Source organism: Microcaecilia unicolor, chromosome 5 (assembly GCF_901765095.1).
Source record: "Microcaecilia unicolor chromosome 5, aMicUni1.1, whole genome shotgun sequence".
Classification (NCBI taxonomy): domain Eukaryota; kingdom Metazoa; phylum Chordata; class Amphibia; order Gymnophiona; family Siphonopidae; genus Microcaecilia; species Microcaecilia unicolor.
Genome location: NC_044035.1, coordinates 174,878,885 through 174,904,607, shown reverse-complemented (window position 1 = coordinate 174,904,607; position 25,723 = coordinate 174,878,885). Strand labels below are relative to the sequence as shown.

General features: G+C 45.5%; 1 protein-coding gene across 1 annotated transcript in view; it reads right to left on the bottom strand.

The window, feature by feature from the left end:
* Positions 1 to 25,723, bottom strand: part of HYDIN (HYDIN axonemal central pair apparatus protein) — a 2,443,906-nt gene that overhangs the window by 27,600 nt on the left and 2,390,583 nt on the right. The window contains exons 106-107 of the mRNA XM_030205004.1: positions 11,695 to 11,845; positions 10,241 to 10,471 (exon numbers count right to left, since the gene is read on the bottom strand). Coding sequence (XP_030060864.1) covers positions 10,241 to 10,471; positions 11,695 to 11,845 — 382 coding nt within the window. The remainder of the gene's footprint in view (positions 1 to 10,240; positions 10,472 to 11,694; positions 11,846 to 25,723) is intronic.

Genomic DNA, 25,723 nt, shown 5'->3' with positions numbered 1-25,723 from the left:
TAGTGTTTGGAATATGTCCACTTTGAGAATCAGGTGCTGAATGTTAAAAGTTTATATTTATTTACTTATTTATGGCATTTTATCCCATATTAAACATGAATTAGATTGGAACCTGGGATCATTTAATTTTTTTTTCCTGGAGAGAGTAATGTGTTGGCCACCCCCCCCCCCCCCCCCGGGTATAGCCAGCTCTGCAAATTTTTTTTTTTTTGGGGGGGGGGGCGCAGAGGTGGGTGGGGGGGCGCAGTGGTGAACGGGGCGGGGCGAGGTGGACCGGGGGGCGCCGAGGTGGACCGGGGAGAGAGCCTGTTGTTAAAAATTTACCAGCACACCACTGCCTTAACCCTGCATTGCCAACTAGGAAGACTGCTGATCTACAGGGTGTACGCCAAAGAGTGGATTGCAGCACCACCCAGTGAAAATTTGCCTAACTGGCTTCTGACACAAAAATATGTCATGCAAGCATCTCAGTGGTGTGTGGGAGAGGAAACCAAAACCGTCACAAATCAAAGAGAAGGCAAAAGTGCAAGAGGTCAAACACCCACATAACAGTACTTAAATGATCACCTCATTGTCACACCAAAGCTACCCACAACACCCCCAGACCACCCTTGGGAACTATAGGTGAATGCCAGATCAGCTGCAAAGAAATCCTTGGTGATTCATAATGTCATAAATGAACAGCATCTTGACATCCTAGGAATAAGTGAAACCTGGCTAGATGAAAGTGGGGGTTTACCACTGGCTGAACTATGCCCAACAGGTTTCAACATCCAACATCAACCAAGACCAGGAAGACAGGGTGGAGAGGTAGCAGTCTTGATTTGGGACACAATCAAACTGCGCAGAATATCCATCCCCCAGCTACTTGGATCAGAATCTCTTTTAATACAACTTGAAGAGGAGAAGCCAATCTGGCTGCTCATGGTATACAGAGCACCTCGTAACAACACATTATATGTGCAAGAACTCCTAGACCTGATTACTCAAGTGACCCTGAATTACCCTAGGCTGGTGATCATGGGAGACTTCAATCTACACATCAAAACCCCAGATACCACCACAGCTGCCTTTCTGGACACAATGACAGCACTAGGATTTACACAGGGGATCAATTCTCCAACCCACGAAAAGGGTCACATACTAGACCTGGTATTCTAGAAAGGGGTGGACATCCCAGAATTCTGGGATAACAGCATTGAAATAACACCCCTATCATGGTTAGACCATTTTCTAATTAAATTCTCCCTAAGTGACCACCTGAAACAAATGGCACCTCCCAGAGTTTGGAAGGAGATCAGAGACAAAAAAAAAGCTGACCGCTGAGAATTTCCTAGAGGCCTTGGACTATCCACATGTAGATGAAAAGACAATAGTGTGAGAAGAAGTTGACATCTGGAATACACACCTAGCCAAGACCTTAGAGAAACCTTAGAGAAAACAGCACCACTAAAAAATGTCTTATGCCCCACTCACAAACGCTCATCTTGGTTTTCTCCAGAACTTCGGATCCTTAAACGCAAAGGAAGAAAACTGGAAAAGAGATGGCGCAAATCTCACCTGGATGAAGACAGGTTAAACTGCAGGAAGCACATGGCAAAGTACCGCCAAGCCTTAACAGCAACCAAAAAACAGTATTTCTCTCAATGCATTGCACAGGCTGCCAACTCAACCAAGCAGCTGTTCAGTATAGTAAACAGCCTACTGCAACCCCCACAACAAAACCAGCCTGCCCAGTCTAAACTGAACTGCAGTGATTTTGCTGCATACTTTGCCAACAATATTAAAATTCGTCACCAGGATTTACAGGCAATCCCACCCAGTGCCCAACCAGTCAACCAGGGATGCACAAACTCGCCCCCTCCTAACAGACAGATGGAACACTTTTAAACTAATGACAGAGGAGAGCCTTGACAAACTCCTAAGAGACCTTCGACCAACTACCTGCTCCCTTGATCCCTACCCATCAAAGATAGTGCAGCAGGCAAGTATGGGCCTTATAGAAGGTCAAATCCAAACAAGCAGAGTGGTGTTGTCTATATCAAAACAAGGACATCAAAATAGTCCAACTTAGTCCAGAAAAAAAAAATCAGCGTCCTGTCCAGCGTTTTTTAGTCACTTAATTTTCTTACAAGTTCGCGTCTGGGTTCCCTGAGGAAGAAATACGAAACGGGACTGTCGGAGTCTATACGCAGGACAGATTCGTCAGTGACTCTCTTCCACAAAAAGATAAGTTATTTTGTGTTTTTTTTTACTTTTTAGAGCTGGAATTATGTGTGAATAAAAGCATTGATAAATATAAGAGAACAAAATAAAAACAGACCTATTTTGGGGTTTTTTTAGTCTATGATGACTTGTTGTGTGTGCTTGAAAGTTACAGGCCAGTATTCAACATTCTGTTTCTAGGGAAACTCATAGAACAAACAGTCTGTGTTCAACTTAATGAATGGCTAGAAAAGAGTAACTGGCTAGATCCATATCAATCTGGATTCGGAACCGGTTATGGAACAGAAACAGTCCTCGTATCCCTGCTAGATGATCTTCACAGAAACCGCGACAAGGGATTTGCCTCGATGTTAGTACTGCTAGATTTCTCAGCAGCTTTTGACACTGTGGATCATGATATCTTGCTAGCATGACTGACAGAAACAGGTATCAATGGTACAGTAATTGCCTGGTTCAGATCCTATCTATCAGACAGGCAACAATCCATAATGATTGGCAGCAACTCATCACCACCATGGACACTGACCTGCGGGGTACCACAATGATCGATACTGTCACCTATTCTGTTCAATATCTACCTCAAGCCACTAGCTGAGCTGATTCAGTCAATGGACACTCAGTTCTACATCTATGCGGATGATGTACAGCTACTCATATCCACTGAACCTGACTTACCTATAGCCTTGAATAAACTGATTACTTGTCTAACATCAATTCAAGAATTGGCTAAACACGATAAACTTTGCCTGAACCGAAGTAAAACCGAGCTTCTCTGGGTCCCTAACACAAGTGGATACATACCTGACATCAAAATCCCTTTTTGGAAGTATGAACTCCCCCTCAAATCACAAGTCAGGAACCTTGGAATACAGTTAGATTCAACAAATACTCTGATTCCCCAAATCCAAGCAACCTTCAAGAGCTGCTTCTACTTTTTGCGACAGCTACACTGCCTCTCTCCTTACATCGAGAAGGTAAATCTTATCCCAGTTGTGCATGCCATGGTAACATCAAGACTAGATTACTGCAATGCACTATACAATGGTCTGACTACAACGGGCCTGCACCAGCTCCAGTTGATTCAGAATGCAGCAGCAAGACTCATAGAAGGTTGCAAGCGACATGACCACATCACACCATTTTTGCAAAAACTTCATTGGCTACCAGTACAATACAGGGCTAAATTTAAAACTCTATGTCTGATCTTCAAGGCCCTGAAAGGAAATGACCCCGAGTATCTGAAGAATAGGATGATCCTCCACACACCGCCACAGACACTAGGGTCCTCCCAAGGACTTTCACTAACTACACCCTCTCCAAAACATATTACACAATGTGATACCCGCAAGCGAGCCTTCTCCGGAGTAGCCCCCACACTCTGAAACGCATTGCCTGAAAGGCTCCGCTTAACACAAGACTATCTCTACTTCAGGAAGCAGGTGAAAGCTTGGCTCTTCAACCAAGCCTTTAATGGAAGAAGTAACTAACTTGTTAGTCTCACTCACACACACAAGGATTGACTCGGGCTGCACATACTGCAGCGGGACATGTTTATCCACTCCTAGCCTAACTGAGATAATATTTAACCATCTCTCTGACCTCGTGTGCAACTTTCTTCAAATCAGTCACCTTACTTTCAAATTCTTCCTACTTTACTCATCTATATGTTACAACTTTGCCTTACCCTTCACTACCAATTATAATGTTCTATTACGCATTGTGTTGTCATTGCAAGTAGAATACCATGCCATATTTTGTATTACTACTATTACTATTTAGCATTTCTATAGCGCTACAAGGTGTACGCAACGCTGCACAAACATAGAAGAAAGACAGTCCCTGCTCAAAGAGCTTACAATCTAATAGGCATTGTTACTTGAATATTTTTACTGCTGTAATTGCCTATTGCTCATGTTTGATCTATTCTTACTGTACACCGCCATGAGTGAATTCCTTCAAAAAGGCGGTAAATAAATCCTAATCCTATATAATAAAAAGCACCTCCAATATTCTGAAGTTGACTCTGTGGCACTGTGGCAGTGTAGGGTTCATAAGTCTGTAGTTCAACATTTCATTGGCTCTCACTGTCCCCGCCCTCACTTCGATGAAACGGAATGCTGCATAGTTGCTAAGCAAACAAACGCGACATCACAGGAACGAAGAACCAATCAGACAGAACGGAACTTGGAGGAGGGAAGTGGAGTGGATTGAATCTCTAACAAACAATCATATACAGGGAGGTACGAACATCAGTGGAGGCAAGTGCACAGAACGGAAGGGAAGACAAACATTTAATCACTTTGTCACTCACACACACCACACATACATACACACACACACAGACATCACTCACACACACACACACACACACACACACACACACACACACACACACACACACACACACAATCACTCTGTGTATCTCTCTCTTACACTGTCTGTAAAACACACTGTCACTCTCAGTCTCTCACATGGGCAACTGTATGTTGCATTCTCACGAGTAAGGAGCTCTTCTGATGTGATTGTTAAACTGATTGAAGGGCCTGAACAAGGAAAACTTTTACCACATTGTAACACAGTTTACACAAAAAATATTGTATATAAAGAAATCTTACACATGTAAACAACAATTATATTCAGAATACAACCGTGGAAACATTAATGGCAGGAACTCATTACATTGCTAGCGCCCGTTTCATTGCGTTAAGAAACGGGTCTTTTTTACTAGTAAATAAAATAAATAAATAAATAAATTGTAGATTAGGCTGAAGAAGTCAGTGTCCGAAAAATAGTGAATAACTCTTTGGAAGCGTTAGGCACTGTAATGAGATGGCTTTTAAAGTAAAGTGACTTTGACTTTGCACTCCGTAGATGATAATTATAATTTTTAAGTTTAGCTTTGAAATTGAGGAAATCAAGTTTCAGATTTTGATTTATACCATTTGTGTTCAGCCTGGTGGAGGATTCTTTTAAATAACCGAAGATTATTATGGTACCAAGGTTTTTTTAGTGTGGAAGTTTAGACTGTTTGAAAGGGGCAATCTGATCTAGTGCAAAAAACAATGCTGAATGGAAACAAAATGCTTGGTCCTCGAGGTTCAGATTATCAAAGTCAGAGGCAAAGAGAACAGTGAAGGGGAAATAGAATCAGAGTCAACATGAGCTAGGTGTCTACATAGTAACATAGTAGATGACGGCAGAAAAAGACCTGCACGGTCCATCCAGTCTGCCCAACAAGATAAACTCATATGTGCTAGTTTTTTGTGTATACCTTACCTTAATTTGTACCTGTCTTTTTCAGGGCACAGACCGTATAAGTCCGCCCAGTACTATCTCCGCCTCCCAACCACCAGCCCCGCCTCCCACCACCGGCTCTGGCACAGACCATATAAGTCTACCCAGCACTATCCCCGCCTCCCAACCACCAGCCCTGGCACAGACCGTATAAGTCTGCCCAGCACTAGCCCCGCCTCCCAACCGTCTAGACCATACTGGTGGCGGTAGGAAGTTGGGAAAAAAATAACGAGATGGAGAAATGGATAAGAAAGTGATCGGACTAGGGGACATGAGTAAAGGAGAAAGAAGATGGCGACAGGGGAGAATTTACTGAAGATATAACCAGGTCCAACATGTGACCAGCCTGATGGGTAGGGAAAGAAACGCACTGATGTAAATCAAGCTCAGTTAGGGAAGACAGGAAAGGCCGTGATCAGGGGTGAATAGGGTCAGCAACATGGGTATTAAGATCACCCACGATAAGAATACTAGAAAAGCATAAAGTTGCATAATTGTCTGAGAGCAAGCTTCCCACTGAGCACTAGTTAAAGAGGGTGGAGAGTAAAACAATAGGAAAATTAGAGGGGTAGGTGTACAAATACGAACAGTAAGAACTTCTGGAAATGGAAAATAAGGAGAGAGCTCAATAATCTGTAAATCAGTAGAGAAAAGAATAGCCAAACTGCCCCCAGTTCTGGACAGTCTTTCTAGGGATATAAAATCAAAGCCATCGGGAAGGCAGTTCAGTATGTGATCCTCCTTACCAGGCCTGAGCCATGTTTCAGTGAAACAGAGGACCTTAGAGCTAGTAGAGAGTATGAGGTCTTGGACTAGTGCAGTTCAGAAGGCCTATGGAAAGACTGTCTTCAACTAGCAGCGGTTCAATCTGAGACAAAAGCATAGAAAGATAAAGTACCTGTGGAGTAACTAATGGCCTGGTAGGGAATGGATGTCGGTGTCCAAAAATAACTGGGATTTGGAATCCCTGTAAAGCCTCGCGCGAGGTGTCAGAGAAATCACAACAGACCTGAAATAGGCAGTGGCTCAGAAGTAGAAGAGAAAGGAGCAGAGCTATGCTGGTATTCCAAACCGAAGGGTAGAAATGCAGAATTATCTAATGTGGAGAAAAACTGGGGCAATAGGGTACCCAAAAGAAAATATATCTCCCCACCCAAGCAGCAGTGAGGGGAAGAGAGTTGCTTACATCCGTAAAGTACAGTCACGTGATCCAAGAGAAACAGAGCACAGGGCTCCCAGGGAGTGTAGGAAACTCAGAGGTAATCACTGACTGCATCCTAAAGCACACAGATAACACCAGTGCATATACAGTCAAATGGGCAGAGAGATAGCTCGAGCAGTAGTGAGCGGAAGAGAGTTATAGTGAGCTATGAAGGAGCTTCCAGCTTCACATTTGTTTATGTCAGTAAAGGACAATCACATGATCCAGGAGAAACAGAGCACAGGGTCCCCGAGGGAGTGTAGAAAACTCAGAGGTAGAGAATGACATGTGGACGGTGACCCGCGGTAACCGCTGGGATGGGGAAGGGACATCCCACAGGGACAGGGTGGGGACAGGGACAGATCCCACAGGGACGGGGAGGGGATGGGGACAGAGCCCATGGGGACAGGGACAAACTTTGTCTCTGTATTTTCTACGTTGAAGTCCGTTTATAGACTGGACTGTTATTTATGTTTGAGTGATGCAGACGATATTTTGATTTTTTGGAAAAAAAAGCAAACATGCTGCCCACAACTAGCAAAATTTGCAAGGGGGATCCTGTACATCCTGCTACCAGCACATCGTCTAAGAAGACATCTTCTATTGCAGGAAAGATTGTGGAAGACAGGAGAGCTAGACTAAATCCTGAGATTGTTGATGACTTCTTATTTATCCACAAATTAAAAAATCATAACAGTGCTTCATAGGGCATATTTCTCCGCTCAAGGGCATACAGAACGGGTGTACTTTGTACCTTTGGACATTTTAACAGGGTGGATTAAGATTCCTTGGGGTAGTAGAAGTCAGCTATTGCTGAGATTGGGTAGTGGTGTGTGTGGGGGGGAGGTAATTATAGCTGCTCGTTGTTATTATTGTTTTCTATTTGTAATTTATACACAACAGTTGCACAGCATATTGCGCCTTTTTATACTTTAACAAAAAGATTTAAATATAAAATTATAAATGTTTGTGGCTTCTATAGATAAGGACAGAGACCACAGGGATGGGGTGGGGACAGAGACAGGGCCTACAGGGACGGGGTGGGGATGGTCCATAGACAGAACCCATAGGGACGGGGTGGGGACAGGGACAAACTTTGTCCCTGTGTCATTCTCTGCTCGGAGGTAATCACTGACAGCATTGTTGGTAAAGAACAATCACATGATCCAAAAGAAACAGAGAACAGGGCTCCCGAGGAAGTGTAGAAAACTCGGAGACAATCACTGTCAGCATTCTAAAACAAAGCACACAGGTAACACCAGTGCATACACAGTCAAATAGGCAGAGAGACTCCAGTAAACAGCAATAGGATAGGAGGAAAGGAAAGGCATAAAAAGAGTTAAGAGTAAGAAACTTAAAAGTAATGGGTGCCTTAAGGCCAGTCGAGAAAGAGACCTGGGAAATAGCGCCTCTGTAGCTGCCCCCAGAGTCGCCCCAAAGAGCATGACTTGCTCCTTGTGCATTTGCCGCCGTGACGCAAATTCCGCCATGGGTTTTAGTTTAAAGGGTCTTATGCCTGGAATAGGCTTCCTGAGCCATTACGTCTAGCTCCATCCCTGGCTGCCTTCAAATCCGGCTAAAGGCCTACCTGTTTGATGCTGCTTTCGACTCCTGACTTGTCACTTTTATCTTATCCTTGTGTCCTTCTGTCTGTCCTTCCCTTATCCTTATTGATCCTGACTGTTTGTCCTGATTTAGATTGTAAGCTCTTTTGAGCAGGGACTGTCTTTCTTCATGTTCAATTGTAAAGCGCTGCGTACAACTGGTAGCACTATAGAAGTGATTTATAGTAGTAGTGATTTATAGTAGTAAAAGGTCTACTGGGGGTCACTTCTGGGAGTATCATGTCATAGGTGGGGTCAATGTAGAGCAGGGTGGATCAATGAAGGCAGTAGCAGTGTCTAGAAGGTAAAGAAATACATTCAGGAAAGTTAAAATAAAACACAATAGCCAAATGCAGAATATTGATAAAACACAAATGAGGCCATTGGTTTCAGTTTAAAGGGTCTACTGGGGATGACTTCCAGGAGCGTCACATTGCAGGTGGAGTCAACACAAGCTGGATGGAACAATGAAGGCAGTAGCAGTGTCAGGGGTCACTTCTGGGAGCGTCACATCGCAGGTGAAGTCAACACAGAGTGGAGTGGGGCAATGAAGGCAGTAGCACTGCCGAGGGTCACTTCTGGGAGTGTCATGTCACAGGTGGGATTAACACTGAGCGGAGTGGCCACTGTATATGTCCCTTTGAATATTGGCCTGTATATATAAATTCTTTAAGCTGGCCCCTGACAATTCTTCAAAATCTGTTATCTATGATATGTTTCAAATAGTGTAGCAAATTGTTTGCACCATGTCTGTCTGATGTTATTTGTAAATTTTTTTTTTCAGTCCTAAGTTGCCTTCAGGCATTTGTGAGAATTTGATGACAAACACAGGCTTTAGCTACCTGCTTGGGATAATTCTGATCAATACAACAGTACACTGGGAATGCTGCCTTCTCCACTAGCTTTAGGGAGCATGCATGCTCACTTGTAGCAACCAAATTACACTGGTAGGGTAAACTGGTGCAAAGCTATTAGGCACCCTAGACAAACCTTCAGCCTTGTACTCTCTCCCCTCAATCTTCTATCCCCACCCAGGCAGGGCCGCCGAGAGACTGAGGCGGGCCCGGGGCAGGGCCGCTGCCCTGCCCCCGATCATCGCTGCTCCCGCCCCCTCCCTCCAGGATTACCGCTGCCGCAACAGAGGTACCTTGTGGCTGGCGGGGATACTGAGGCCCCACCAGCGGAAGAATCCAGTGCTGCTCTTCACTCCATGCCTGTCCTGCCCCTGCGGCTGTTTTTTTCTCTCGTCACACATACTCGGTTTCAAAACCGAGTATGCACCTGAGGGGGAAAAGCAGCCGCTCGGCATGGCGGTAGAAGTGAGCGAAGAGCAGTGCTGGAGGGGGGCTACATTACACATATTACACAAATTATATTTTTTACCCATGGACTTTACACCAGTTTTCAAAGTGAAAGCATGTGTTCTTAAAGCTCCCATATGCATTTGCATCTACATTTTCTGTTGGATACTTTTCTTACTAAAAAATATGTTCACTTTTAAAAGTAGCAAGATATCTACTTTGGGAACATGTCTACTGAATGTGGCTAAAAATGTATGCATTGTTGCAATCCTTGCCTAGAAGGACATCTCTGATAAATATGGTTACAAGTAAGTACACCGTAGAATGACATACATACTTTTTACCCATACACAGGGTGGGCAATTTTCAAATAGCCCATTTCCATGGGTAAAACACTGGCACTGCTGCTTCGTACTATGGCTGCCTGGCTGTCTTGCCTGCTCTTCCTCTCTTATGTGTGTACTTCCATCCAATCAGACAGAAGCAGGGGTTCTTTTATTGTCAACTTGGGCTGCCTGATAATTAATGTCACTGTTTTTGCCAGTGCTTAAGTCCAAGAGGCTAGTAAGCCACAAAACCTAGAACTCACATTTTTCTTTGGAATCAATTCATACCTCAGACTGGGCAGGAACTGTAAAGTGTGGGGGTGAGTTGATTTCTGGCACTTTGCAGTCAATATTAAATGTCACTGGAATGCTTAATGGGTTCTCCACTTTCAAAGTAGCAGTGATAGTCTGTCGTACAGGTGCCACCATTTCGATGGTACTAATGATTCCAGGAGGAGTGGCCTTGAATGTGACAAAGTAAAATATATATTCCTGGGTTGTTTCATTACGGAAGGTTACCTGAAGTTAGAGAAACCAAAAGAAAGGGATTATATCCTGTGATGTATCAAAATCAGTAGCATGCCATATAATCTAATTATTTGGGAAATCTAGAGAGCAATGTTCAAAAAGATTTATGCAGTTAATTGTGAGTTTATTTAAAGATTCTTATATACCTCTATACAGGACCATGTAAACCACATACATGTTCATGCTGAAAATCTGTGCCTGGAGAATGCATAACTTTGGGACAGAAAACCTAATGTCCAGTCGAAAGATATGTTTTAAAACTTGGGAGGGGTTGAATGGGTTCCAGGGACAAGGGTAAAAGATAAGGAGAAAGTATAAATATTCAGTTGCTATCTGCTTATCTTGAATGATTTCTGGACAGCAGAAATAGCTGTGCTAACTTAGGGACTCTTTTAGTAAGCTGCAATAGATGCTAACGCTTGCCTAACACAACTTAAAATGACATACCACAGGACGTGCTCAGGTGTCTCACGGTAAGTGGCAAATGTGTGCGCTAAACGCATGCTAAAAAATATTTACAATTTTTTTGAGGGCGGAGAGTGGGTGCAGCTAAATTACCATGCACTAACTTTAGAGCAGGAATAGTGTATGGTGTCCTTACCGCCTACATTACAGCAAGGCAAATAATACAAAATTTTTTTTTAAAAAGAAAGGACATTTTTATGGCTGTGGTAAAAATGGACTTAGTGTTTGGGGAAAATCTACACAAGGGTGAACTATGGTTATTTTTTGCCGCAGCTTAGAAAAAGGGCAGTTTAAATGACCAACTTATCCATTTATGTTTGGGACCACATATTCAGTAGTTAAACTTAAACAGGTAGCAAGAATGAAAATCCATATAAAGATAAGCATCCGTTGATCTTTACGCAGCAGCTGCCCACTGAATACTGACACCATAGTTTGGAAAACATTGTTTGGTTGAAAGATAATCTGCCCATTTAGTTCAATTTTCTATAAATATCTATTTATATATTAGGAATTTGCATTCATTAATACATATTTGCTTCATCAGAGCTCCTTAAAAAATTAGCGTGCACAAAATCTAATTAACACATGTAAAGCTGATTTTAATAACATGAATGGGTGAAATTAACCAAAAAAAAGGTCTTAAAGTCAGGGACAGACCAAAAATCCAAACTATGTATATCAAGTATACAAATAAATAATCAGGAGCTATTATAACCAATGCCTGGGAAAAGCTGGAGCTGCTATACCTTGATATTGAATAGTCCCTCTTTGTGAGAGAAAAATGTGAGCTTGTAGTCTCTCTTGGAGGATGCTGGCACTTCATGGTAGTCGAGTCCTTTTATAATGGTGGTAGGATCTATCTTATCTGGCTTTAGGAACTCTATAAACACATGGAACCTATAGGAGAAGCAAGAGGAAGTGTCAGCTCTCTACCTCCATCTGCTGGTAGGAAACAAAAGGTAAAATTATGTATCATGCCTGATAATTTTCTTTCCATTAATCATAGCTGATCAATCCATAGACTGGTGGGTTGTGTCCATCTACCAGCAGGTGGAGATAGAGAGCAATCCTTTTGCCTCCCTATATGTGGTCATGTGCTGCCGGAAACTCCTCAGTATGTCGATATCCAAGCTCCATCCGCAGGACTCAGCACTTAGAGAATTACACCCACAAAGGGACACTCTGCCCAGCTCACCACCGCCGAAACGGGGGAGGGGAATTAACCCAGCTCATCCCCACACAAGTGGGGGAGGGGAATCCGTCTAGCTCATCCCCGCGGAGCGGGGGAGGGACACCACCCCGCCGATGCGGGGGAATCTGGCTTATCCTGCAACCGCAACCGCGGGAGGAGCTGACTGACCCTAACACCGCCTAAGCGGGAGGGGTACAAAGCTGCCCTACTGCCGCACGAAGCGGGAGGGAGCGCCGGCAGAATTTAAGTCTCAATCCAGCCCCGTAAAATGGAGGGGAGAGGAATGCAGCAGCTCACTGTAACACAAATTCGTCTCAACTCTTGAAGAATCCATTGAAAAACTTGAACACGAAGTCCTCCTGAACAGGAACTGAAGACTAAACTTGAACCTGAAATGCAACCAGAATATAAACAATACAGATATCTGGGAGGGGCTATGGATTGATCAGCTATGATTAATGGAAAGAAAATTATCAGGTATGATACATAATTTTACCTTCCATATCATCATGCTGATCAATCCATAGACTAGTGGGATGTACCGAAGCAGTACTCACCCAGGGCGGGACATAGAAATCCCTGACCGCAACACTGAAGCTCCGAACCGGGCCTCCGCCCGAGCAGCCACAGTCAAGCGGTAATGCCTGGAGAAGGTATGGGCCGATGCCCAAGTTGCCGCCTTGCAAATCTCTTCCAAGGAGACGGACCCGGCCTCTGCCATCGAGGCCGCCTGAGCTCTAGTGGAGTGAGCCTTCAGCTGGATAGGCGGCACCTTCCCCGCGGCCACATAAGCCGCTGCAATGGCTTCCTTGACCCATCTTGCCACTGTAGGCTTAGCAGCCTGCAGACCCTTACGAGGACCTGCAAACAGGACAAACAGATGATCCGATTTCCGGAAATCATTGGTCACTTCCAAGTATCTGATGATGACTCGTCTCACATCCAGATATTTGAGAGCAGAGTATTCCTCTGGGTAGTCCTCCCTACGAAAGGAAGGGAGACAGAGCTGCTGATTCACATGGAAGCGAGAAAACAATTTTGAGCAGGAAGGAAGGCACTGTGCGAATAGTCACTCCTGCCTCAGTGAACTGCAGAAAAGGCTCTCGACATGAGAGTGCCTGGAGCTCGGAAACTCTTCTGGCTGAAGTGATAGCCACCAAAAAGACTGCTTTCAACGTCAGGTCTTTCAGAGATGCCCTCGACAAGGGTTCAAAAGGCGGCTTCTGCAAGGCTCTTAGCACCAGGTTGAGATTCCACGCAGGCACCACTGAGCGCAGAGGAGGGCGCAGGTGATTAACTCCCTTGAGAAAACGTACCACATCTGGCTGCGAAGCCAGGGAAGCACCCTTCAGGCGGCCCCTGAAGCAAGCCAGAGCCGCTACCTGGACTTTAAGGGAACTGAGCGACAGGCCTTTCTCCAGACCTACTTGCAGGAACGCCAGCACTGAAGAAATTGGAGCAGTGAAGGGAGAAAGTGAGCCTGCTTCACACCATGCTGCAAAGGTACGCCAAACCCTGGCGTAAGCAGTAGAAGTAGAGCCCTTCCTCGCTCTTAGCATAGTGGCGATGACCTTGTCTGAGAAGCCCTTCTTTCTCAGACGCTGCCGCTCAATAGCCAGGCCGTAAGACCAAAGGGGGAGGGATCCTCCATCACCACGGGACCCTGATGCAACAGGCCCTGCTCCACTGGCAGCTGCAGAGGGTCGTCCACTGAGAGCCTGATCAAGTCCGCATACCAGGGACGTCTGGGCCAGTCCAGACCCACCAGGATTATCCGGCCCGGATGCTTTGCCACCCGGTCTAGTACCCTGCCCAACATGGGCCAGTGCAGGAACACATAGAGAAGCTCTTGTGTCGGCCACTGTTGGAGAAGAGCATCTACTCCCAGAGATCGAGGGTCCCGTCCTCTGCTGAAAAAGCGCGGCACTTGGCAATTGGCCAATGACGCCATCAGATCTAGGCTCGGCTGGCCCCAGCGCTTCGTGATGTCCAAGAACGCCTGAGCCGATAACTGCCACTCTCCGGGATCCAAGGTATGGCGACTGAGAAAGTCCGCCTTGACATTCATGACTCCGGCAATGTGGGCCGCTGACAGCTGTTCCAGGTTCGCTTCCGCCCACTGGCATAGATTCATGGCTTCCTTGGCTAGAGGGGCGCTCTTGGTACCTCCCTGGCGGTTGACATAGGCCACAGCCGTGGCATTGTCCGACAGGACCCGTACTGGCTTCAACGCCAGTACCGGGAGGAACTCCAAAAGCGCCAACCGAATGGCTCTGAGTTCCAGGAGGTTGATAGACCACTTTGCCTCTGCAGGAGACCAGAGCCCCTGCGCTGTCCTTCCCAAGCAGTGGGCTCCCCAGCCCGTCAAAGAGGCGTCCGTCGTGACGACAATCCACTCCGGGGTCACAAGAGGCATCCCTGCAGACAATCTGTCTGTCTGCAGCCACCAGCTCAGCGCCTTGCGCACTGCTGGGTCCAAGGGAAGGCGCACAGCATAATCCTCCGACACTGGAGTCCAGCGCTGCAGCAGAGAGTGTTGTAGTGGTCTCATATGAGCCCTGGCTCAGGGCACTACTTCCATCGTGGCCGTCATAGAGCCCAACAGCTGCACATAGTCCCAAGCCCGGAGCGGAGAGGCTACTAGGAACTGGTCCACCTGAGCCTGAAGTTTGACAATCCGATTGTCCGGCAGGAACACTCTGCCTAATTGGGTGTCGAATCGAACTCCCAGATACTCCAGGGACTGAGTCGGGCGCAGCTGGCCTTTCTCCTAGTTGATGATCCACCCCAGGGAGCTCAAAAGAGCAATCACCCGGTCCACAGCTTTGCCGCACTCTGCATAAGAGGGGGCTCGGATCAACCAGTCGTCCAGATAAGGATGGACTTGTACTCCTTCCTTTCTCAGGAAGGCCGCGATTACTTTGGAGAAGGTCCGCGGAGCCGTAGCCAACCCGAACGGGAGGGCTCTGAACTGGAAGTGTCGGCCCAGGACTGCAAAACGCAGAAAGCGTTGATGAGGAGGCCAGATGGGAATATGCAAGTACGCTTCCTTGATGTCCAAGGATGCCAGGATGCCAGGAACTCCCCTGCCTTCACTGCCGCTATAACAGAGCGGAGGGTCTCCATGCGAAAGTGCCGAACTTTCAAGGCCCGATTGACCCCTTTGAGGTCGAGGATAGCCGTACAGAACCTCCTTTCTTTGGTACCACAAAGTAAATTGAGTAACGTCCCTTGCCAAGCTGATTTTCTGGCACCGGAACGACCGCACCCAGGCGGATCAGATTGTCCAAGGTCTGCTGCACTGCCACAGCTTTGACCGGAGACTTGCAGGGAGAGAGTACAAACCCGTCTCTTAAGGGTCGGCAGAACTCTAGCTTGTAGCCGTCTCTGATGACTTCCAGCACCCAAGCGTCTGAAGTTACCCTGGTCCACTCGCCCAGAAACGAGGACAGGCGTCCTCCAATTTGCAGTGGGCCATGGACCAGGACCCCATCATTGGGTACGAGACCCTGGGGGAGGACCGGAGGGCGCACCTCCGGGACGGCGGTCTCTGCGAAAGGAATGCTGCTTGGGGGAGAAGTTCCTCTTGAAGGAAGAGGGGGCAGAGGAGCCCGACTTGCCCGGGCGGTACCAACTGGCTTCCTGAAACCATCCTCTGGAGATACCAGGGCGAGCACTGGCCCGAGCCCTGACCTCTGGTAACTTCTTGCCCTTAGACGTGCCGAGATCGGTCACAATTTTGTCCAGCTCGACCCCAAAGAGCAGCTTGCCTTTAAAAGGCAACTTAGCCAGGCGGGACTTAGAGGCGTGGTCCGCAGACCAATGTTTCAGCCAAAGCCACCGCCGCGCAGAGACTGTCTGAGCCATACCTTTAGCCGAGGCTCTCAAGACATCATACAGCAAGTCTGCCAAATAAGCCAAGCCCGAATCCAGGGCCGGCCAATCAGCCCTCAAGGAAGGATCCGAGGGGGAAGCCCGCTGCACAATTGTCAGGCACGCCCTGGCCACGTAGGAGCCACAAACTGAGGCCTGCAAACTTAAGGCAGCCGCCTCGAAGGACGACCTTAAGGCCGCCTCCAATCTTCTGTCTTGGGCGTTCTTTAGGGCCGTGCCACCTTCCACCGGCGCCGTTTTCTTAGTCACCACAGTGATTAAAGAATCCAAGGTAGGCCAAAGAAAGGCCTCACGTTCACCTTCAGGCAAAGGATAGAGGCGGGACATAGCCCTAGCCACTTTGAGGCTCGCTTCCGGGACATCCCATTGAGCCGAAATTAAGGTGTGCATGGCATCATGCACGTGGAAGGTTCTAGGTGGGCGCTTTGTCCCCAGCATAATGGCGGAGCCAACAGGGGCTGAGGGAGAGACGTCCTCCGGAGAGGAAATCTTTAAAATGCTCATGGCCTGCATTAACAGGTTGGGCAAATCCTCTGAGCGAAAGATCCGTGCTGCAGAGGGGTCATCCGCTCCATCCGAGCGGGAATCCGTCTCCTCCAAGGAATCCCCAAAGGACCGTTGGGAGAACTCAGATACGCTGCCCTCATCTACATCAGAGGAAACAGCGTCCTCTAAGGCCTGGGAATCCACCCGAGGGCGTTTACTTCCGGGGGCCTCAACCCCTTTATCGGATAAGGGAGAAGGGGCAGCGTTCTGCATAAGGAAGGCCTGATGCAGCAGCAAAATAAACTCGGGGGAGAAACCCCCCAGACTGTGCACTTCAGCAGCCTGGGCCACAGCCCTAGACGCACCCTCAACCGGCGCTCGCAAGAGCGGGGGAGAAACATGCTGCGCATCCAAGATGGCGTCCGGAGCGACACTCTGCGAAGGAGCCGCGCGGGAAGAACGGCGCTTAACTTTAGCCGCTTTTTTGCCGTCGCCCAAATCAAGGGCGGCCATGGCATGAACGTCTCCCAGCCCAAGGGCGGCCCAAGAAGAAGCCGTCCGAGCAGAGTGGCCGGCCAAGATGGCAGAGGCGAGCAGCGGGGGATGGGCGTTTATGGCGGGAAAAACCGCTGCACCGGAGGAAGACCCGGGACACTGACCGGCCTCCGAACTGACACCCAACAAGGGCGAATCAGACTTTAATACCCCCGCATCCCCGCTAGGAGCGCACACGCGGTCCGGGGAGTGATTCTTCGCGCCCTCGCCCTCCGACGCCATAGGCCACGTGGAGATCAATCGGGGAACCCCCTGCCCGCTATAAAAAAGGTAAAAATTACCTGCTTCTCGCTCCAAGCTATAACGACCTGGTGTCCCAGTGAGTAGCTGCAATAAACGTTTAAATAAACGTCGAAATAAACGCCTTTAAGGACGTCCAAAAATTTTTTTTTTTTTTTAACGGAGCCAGCGGGAGGGGGGAGAAAAGGAGGGACCTGGCGCCACCAGGTTTGCACTTGCTCAAGAAGAGCCCTCAACCCCAGGCACTCAACAAAACCTAAAAATTAGGCTTGGAGGCCTAGCCAGAGCTGCTGCTGTGTGTGACCACCACCTGCTGAGATAGAGAACATACTGAGGAGTTTCCGGCAGCACATGACCACATATAGGGAGGCAAAAGGATTGCTCTCTATCTCCACCTGCTGGTAGATGGACACAACCCACCAGTCTATGGATTGATCAGCATGATGATATGGAACACAATTTGTCTACACTGGTGTGGCTGGACTAAGGGAAAGGAAATTAACAGGTGTGACTAAATTTCACCTTGCCTGATAAGTAAATATTAAAATTCTTGTCAGTGAGCTGCATACTGCTATGACTATGAGTACTTACAAGTTAAAATAATTTAAAGTGATTGGCTGGTGAAGAGATCATGGTGTTCATTTTCAAAGCAAACAGAATTATAAAGTTAAATGGAGAGGCATTTTTGATATGACAACTAAGTCCAACTTTGGACATTTTGCTCAAAACATGCAGAATCTGAATAGCAAATATTGCCATCTTCGAAACAGCAAAACGTCTTTTTTTTTTTTTTTCAAAAATGGCCAATTGCTAGATGTTTTTGTGCTCTGTGTGTTTATATTTTTGGTCCATAATTTAAAAAAAAAAAAGTCCAAGTGAAAAACATACAAAATCAAGCTATTGGGATGTAGGAGAAGCCAGCATTCTTAGCAGACTGGCCACACAGACATCTCAGCAGACCAGTGGGGCACCCTAGGAAGCACGGTAGTACACATCTCACCATTGCTCCCTTATATTGTATAGTAAGCCCTCCAAAACCCATCAAAAGCCTACTGTACCCAACATGCTATATAGTAACAACGGGCTATGAAGGCCAACACACTGAGGGAGATGAGAGAGCACCACTGGAAAGGGAAATAGACTACTCATGTGGGCCACAAGGCCGAACTGGAACGCCACACACAGACACCAATGAAAGGTCAACAGACCAAACACACAGATACAGACAAAAACCAGAATAAGGGAACTCACGCAGAGAGGTAACCCAAGCACTGCAACACAGCTAAATGAAGGAGTGACCCATACAGGATCCAAACAAGAGCTACAGCAAAAATAGGGAAAAGGAAAACCACACAAAAGACAACAAAAGCAACACAGTTAAGGAGCAATCCACAAACAGCAGGTAAGGGTAAGGCAGACTACAGAGAGAGACTGCTTCTAGTTATACAGCTCAGATGAGGTGCAGTGCTCACAAGAACTAAGCAACAGATACAGCAGGTAAAGGCTTAATAGGGAAATCCAAACAAAGGAAGGAAGCTTTTACCATGGACTCAGCCAGCACACACAGCAGGGAAGGGAAAGGCAAGGCACACAGTGAAGCAACGGACACCGAGAAGCTGAACACAGCTGCACAGCAGCTAAGTAAGCAGAGAAGAAGCTGGCTGCTACAGACTCACAGAACAAACACAAAGGGAACAATGGCAACCAAACAACAGAGAATTCACCCTGTGCCACAGGCACAGACTAAGCAGAAACAAGGTACGCTCACAGCAGAAGGAGATAATGCTAGAGCATCCTATGCAGGCAGAGGTATGTTTAAATAGGGTCTGGTATCTGACATCAGCTGCCTCAGACATCAGCCCAAGCCCTGACATGGCCAATCAGGAGCGAGACCCAGTCACTACCCTGCCTGTCCCAGTACATAAGTATTGCCATACTGGGACAGACTGAAGGTCCATCAAGCCCAGCACCCTGTTTCCAACAATGGCCAATCCAGGTCACAAGTACCTGGCAAGACCCAAACAAAGTACAATACATTTTATGCTGCTTATCCTAGAAATAAGAAGTGGATTTTCCCCAAGTCCATTTTAATAACGGTCTATGGACTTTTCCTTTAGGAAGCCGTCCAAACTTTTTAAAACCCTGCTAAGCTAACTGCTTTTACTACATTCTCTGGCAACGAATTCCAGAGTTTAATTACACGTTGACTGAAGAAAAATGCTCTCTGATTTGTTTTAAATTTACTACTTTCTAGCTTCATTGCGTGCCCCCTAGTCCTATTATTTTTGGAAAGAGTAAATAAGTGATTCATATCTACCTGCTCCATTCCACTCATTATTTTATAGACCTCTATTATATCTCCCTTCAGCCATCTTTTCTCCAAGCTGAAGAGCCCTAGCCACTTTAGCCTTTCCTCATAGGGAAGTCATCCCATCCCCTTTATAATTTTTGTCGCCCTTCTCTGTACCTTTTCTAATTCCACTATATCTTTTTTGAGATGTGGTGACCAGAATTGAACACAATATTCGAGGTGTGGTCGCACCATGGAGCGATAAAAAGGCATTATAACGTCTTCATTTTTGTTTTCCATTCCTTTTGTAATAATACCTAACATTCTATTTGCTTTCTTAGCCACCGCCACACACTGAGCAGAGTTTCAATGTAACATCAGCGATGACGACTAGATCCCTTTCCTGGTCAGTGACTCCTTTTTTTTTTAATGAAAATAATTTTTATTAAGGTTCCAGAACACCAACAGCATTACATTACAACACAAATAAGCCCAATGCAAGGGTGACAATACTAGAAATAAGTTTTTATGCATAAAGCAGTTTAAAATGCTGTTACCTACTTCTTCATTAATCTGCCCCTGCATGTTCCAATAATCAGTCAGTCAGTGTTCCATTCACCCGGTTTTATCTTTATCACCCTCCACCCCCAGTGACTCCTAATGTGGAACCTTGCATTACGTACTATAATTTGGGTTCTTCTTTCCCACATGCATCACTTTGCACTTGCTCACATTAAATGTCACCTGCCATTTAGATGCCAAGTCTCGTAAGGTCCTCTTGTAATTTTTCACAATCCTTTTGCGATTTAACAACTTTGAATAACTTTGTGTCATCAGCAAATTTAGATACCTCACTAGTTACTCCCATCTCTAGATCATTTATCGAACACAACATTTTGTATACCATTCATTTACCATTAGAATTTCTTTCTTCTATTATTAATAGCTATTTAATGAGCTAACATAGTAACATGGTATGTGATACTTTATACCTGAGTTTGATTTGTCGTTGCCATTCTCCGGGCACAGACCGTAGAAATCTACCCAGCACTGTTCTTGTACTAAGTTCTGAAGCCCCTTAAAATTTACACTCCAGCCCATCCATATCTATTCAGTCACAATCAGGGCATAGACCGTAGAAGTCTGCCCAGCATCAGTTTTGCTTCCCAATTACTGGTGTCACCATCTAATCTCCGCTAAGATTCCATGGAAACATTCCTTCTAAACAGGATTCCTTTGTGTTTATCCCACGCATGTTTGAATTCCATTACCATTTTCATCTTCACCACCTCCCGCGGGAGGGTATTCCACATATCCACCACCCTCTCCTTGAAAAAATACTTCCTGACATTACTCCTGAGTCTGCCCCCCTTCAACCTCAATTCATATCCTCTAGTTCTACCGCCTTCCTGTCTCCAGAAAAGGTTTGTTTGCGGATTAACACCTTTCAAATATTTGAAAGGCAGGTCCATATGAGGTGCTTGGTCACTTCATTTCTCTAATCCGTTATTTATGAATTCAACAAACCAAACAAGCCAAACAACTTGTACAGATAAGCTTTACAATATTGGAAAATATTGTACATCAATCTCCAAAAGAGAAAAAGGAAATCAATCTTTAAAAAAAATACATTACTAATGTTCTATTTTAGCCCACAAATGGGAGACCAAGAATAGGTAATTCTAGAAAAATAAAAAAGAAACATTTACAAAGAAAAATGCAGGAAACACCCCATATATAATTATAGCCCTTAATTATAATATTATGACTTTATTCAGATAGTTCCTTTGCTATCTAGATCTTTTATCAAAATTGTTCTCAGTCATCAATCTCAATAGTAAACATACATAAATATTGAAAGCTTCCTGCATTTAGCCACTGTTGTAAATTTGTCTCGTCAATATATTATTACAAAATTAATTTAGTAAAGAAATACCACATTGCCAAATATTTTAAAATCATGATTTCCATTAATCTTGTGGTACCCATTTTATTTTTCTAAATTTCTCTTAAATGTACACGTATTTCAAGCCTAAAACAATTCTTCTTATAGGAAACACAAAACGGAATTATTTCTACATGATTCAACACCACCTAATCTCCCATAATTAATCTGCTGAGTGTAACCTCAAGAATCCTGGGCAACCATTTCCCTCCCCTGGGGAAACTTTTCCTGACCTCACAAGTGGAGTTAATTTCTGATTCTCCCTCCTTAGAGAATCAATCAAACCAAGCCTCCTCTGCTCAAATTTCTCAGATCCTGACCCACAGAACCTGTAATCTGGCTCCCAACCAGATCAGCTTAGACCCAAATGATTAAAAAAAGACACTATAGTCTGGCATGTAGTATATTCACTTTGACCACAAGATGGCAGTGCAGATCAATAATACAAATAGTCCACAGACTGAGGGCGGGGCCACTGAGGATGCCCCGACTATTGTGCGGACCCTATGTACCCAAATGCTGGGTACAGAGGGTGACTCTGCTCTGTTGGAGCTTGAGAGGGTGCCCTGCTCTTTGGGACAGCCTGCTGAGAATTGGCCCCATGATATCATTGCCTGTTTTGCTAAGGAGCGAGTGCTGTAGTATTCTCGCCAGATTTCTTCACTGGAATACAAACAGGCCTGGATCTCCATTTTCCAGGATCTCTTCCAGTACACCTTAACCCAGCACAGAGCTTTGAAACAGGAATTAGAGGTTTTAATTAAGGCAAAGATCGTTTACCAGTGGGCTTAACTGCATCGGGTTTGTACTGTGGCGGCTGCCTGGAAGATTTTATATGATGCAGTGCTGACTTATTCTGCCTTGCTGCCTAGTTCTGTAGCTCCTGTGACCTGAGCAAATCTTCAGCAGTGGAAACGGGTGTCTGCTAAAGCCCAGAAGACCCAGCAGCCCTCTGTGGGAGTGTCTGCTCGCTGACACTATAATTTGCATACTGGTGTTTGCTTTTTTTTCTTTCCTATTTTCCCTGATCCTGTGTGGTTGATAAGATGTATGGTAGTTTCACCTTAACTTTTCTGTGATTGCTTGGATGGTGGGATAGTTAATAGAATGCTTTTGGTTTGCATGGGTTTGCCTATGGGGTTGGGTGTTTGGTGTTGTGAGTCAGTTCTTCAGCTTCCCACTCAGAAATCCTTTGTGGCTTCTGTTTGGTGTCTGATGTGTGTGTGGGATTGGGTGGCTGGGGGCATCAGGATGGGGTGAGTGGGTATGGGAGGAGGGTTGGGATACGGGTTGGAGGAGGGAAGTTTCTTTCTAATTCTGGGGTAGGGATTGGTTCAGTTACACATCTCTAGTACTCATTTTTTCTTTATGTGTGCTGATTTGAAACTCTCTACTTACAATGTCAAAGGCCTAAACTCAAATCAGAAAAGGCAACAGTTGTTTAAAGAACTGCTTCTCATTAAGCCCATGTAGTGTTCTTGCAGGAAACACATATTCAGCATCGCCATGAGTGCCTCCTTTCACATCCTCAATATCCTCATGTTTTTTTGTGCCTCCACTGCAGATGATTCTAAGAAGCGAGGGATTGCCATCTTCCTGCACTCTTCCTTACAGTCCATGTTGAGAAAATTAAGAGGGACCCTGAGGGTTGTTACTTCTTTTTACATCTTTGGCTGGACCAACTTGAGATTACCTTGGCCTCAATCTATGCTCCAAATGAACACCAGGACCATTTTCATGGTAAGCTTTCTGTGGGGTTACATACTTTCTTTCAGGGTATCTTGATAGTTTGGGGGTGGGGGGATTTCAGTGTTACTTTAATCCCAGCTCTTGATGTGCTGGTGCTTCTACAGATGCTGACTTTCAGCTCTCATGGGCTTTGGCATCTTTTGCGCGTGATTTGGGTCTTTATGACATCTGGTGATTGGCTCATCCCACTGTCTGAGATTACACTTTTTATTGTCATACTCATTGCTCCTACTCCCGAATATATTACCTTTTTGTTTACAAGTTGTTGCTGGATGCTGGAGGGCTCTCTGGTATTAGGAATGTCACTATTTCCGATCATGCCCCAGTGTGGGCTGTTCTTCTTCTCTTCGGAAGGAAGCTAAAGATTAGCACTGGTCTTTGAATACTCTTTTGCTGCAGGATGCTCAGATCCTTGTAGGTTCTTCGGGAATATCTGGATATTAATTTGCAATCCAGTCCCCTTTGGGTATAACTTGGGATGCCTTAAAAACAGTTACACGCGGGTATTTCTTCAGTAAGCCAGTAGGCATGCTCGCACTTAGCATGCCCAGCTGGCTCATTGTCTCTCAACTATTACTGCTTTGAAGGAGCGTCACAAGGACATGAGGTCTGTCTCCGTTTTGTGTGAATTTCAGGCTGCTAAATTATAATCTTTACTCTGATCAGCTCTGGTTTTTAATTCAAAGATCTCACCAGCTTTATTACGAACAGAGTAATAAGTCGGGTCGCTTGCTGACCTTTCAGTTGCGTAAGCTGCGGGCGGATCATACCATCACTACGCTGGGAATGGGATGGGTAATTACTTGGCCAAATCTTCTCAAGGATCCTACTATTGGACAGGATGTGATCGAGGCCTATTTGTCCTCCCATGATCTCCCTAAGTTGATGGAATGGCAACATTTGTGTCTGAATGGTCCTATTACTGCCGACGAGGTTTAGAAGGTTATTAAAGCCCTGCTGGCGGGTAAGTCCCCAGGATTGGATGGTCTTCCTAATGACTTTTATAAACATTTTGTGGGTGAATTTGCCTCTTTATTGGCTAACATCCTCAATGAGACCTGTATAGGGGAGGCCCTCCCTCCATCTATGATGGAAGCTTGGATTGCTGTAATCCCTAAACTGGGAAAGGATAAATTGGAGCGTGCTTCTTACTGTCCCATCCTGTTCTTATTTCCAATGTTAAAACCTTTGGCCAAGGTTTTGGCCAACCGGCTAGCAGTTGTTTTGCCTTCCTTAATACACCCTGATCAGGTGGGCTTTGTGCCTCAGTGGTAAGCCACAGATAATGTGCAATGGATGATTAATCTCCTTTATCATGCCAGACAGATGCAATTTCCACTGTGGACTTTTAAGTTTAGATGCTGAGAAGGCCTTTGATCGTGTTATGTTACAGGTGCTGGAGTGTTTTGGAGTTAGTTCTCATTTTTATACTTGGATACAGGCCTTTTACTCCTCCCCTAAGGCATGTGTTTGAGTCAATGGAGGTAACTCAGCGCTGTTTTCTTTAAATCGGGGTACACATCAGAGTTGCCCTTGTCCTCAATGCTTTTTGCCCTGGTAATGGAGCACCTTGCTGTGGCAATTTGATGGAACATGTATATTACGGATATTCAATTGGGGGATTGGGATTACAAATTGGCATTATTTGTGGATGACATGCTGCTTTCCTTCACCTACCCTTTTTGTTTCTCTTCTTAATTTGATGAAGGTCCTTACGGACTACACCATTGTTTCGGGATTTAAAATCAACACGACCAAAATGGAGGCCTTGGCTGTTGGCATCTCTCACTCAGTCGTGGACTCTAGTCTTTCTTCTTAGTCTGCTGGGTGCAGTGTTGAATTCATTACTTAGGAGTTACTCTACCTCCGACTAATTCCAATTTGTTCTCGGCTAATTATCCCTCTTTGGTTCAGGAGCTTTACCGGGATCTTGAGTGTTGAGATTGTTTAGAACTGTCTTGATAGTCACACTTAAAAATAATATCTTGCCCCATTTGATGTACTTATTCCAGGTCCTTCCTCTTTGCTTTTGTGGGACCTCATTTGTTGCATCACTTATTATGGCTTCCCAGTAAACATCATCACTTGGGGGGGTGGGGGTGGCATTTGTCCCTCTATTTCCACAACTTTTTGTTGCTGGAATGCTCTTTTTTTCTACTCCTGACCTGGTGTTGTCCTGCCATACTCTGATTGTTTTTAATCTGCTGGTTCCTGGTACTTTTTCTCATTGGATTTCCCTTGGTTGACCAATTAGGGTCTTTCTTCCTTCATGCTAGTGGACGAGTATACGGGTTTCTGCATGAATTCTATGCTTTTACTCAATTACATTTTTTGATGGTGGCTTCAAATGGATTTTGCATGAAGACTCCTTTTAGAGGACATAAGTGAGGACTCTCAAGGATCTAGGGGCTTGATCTCTTGCCT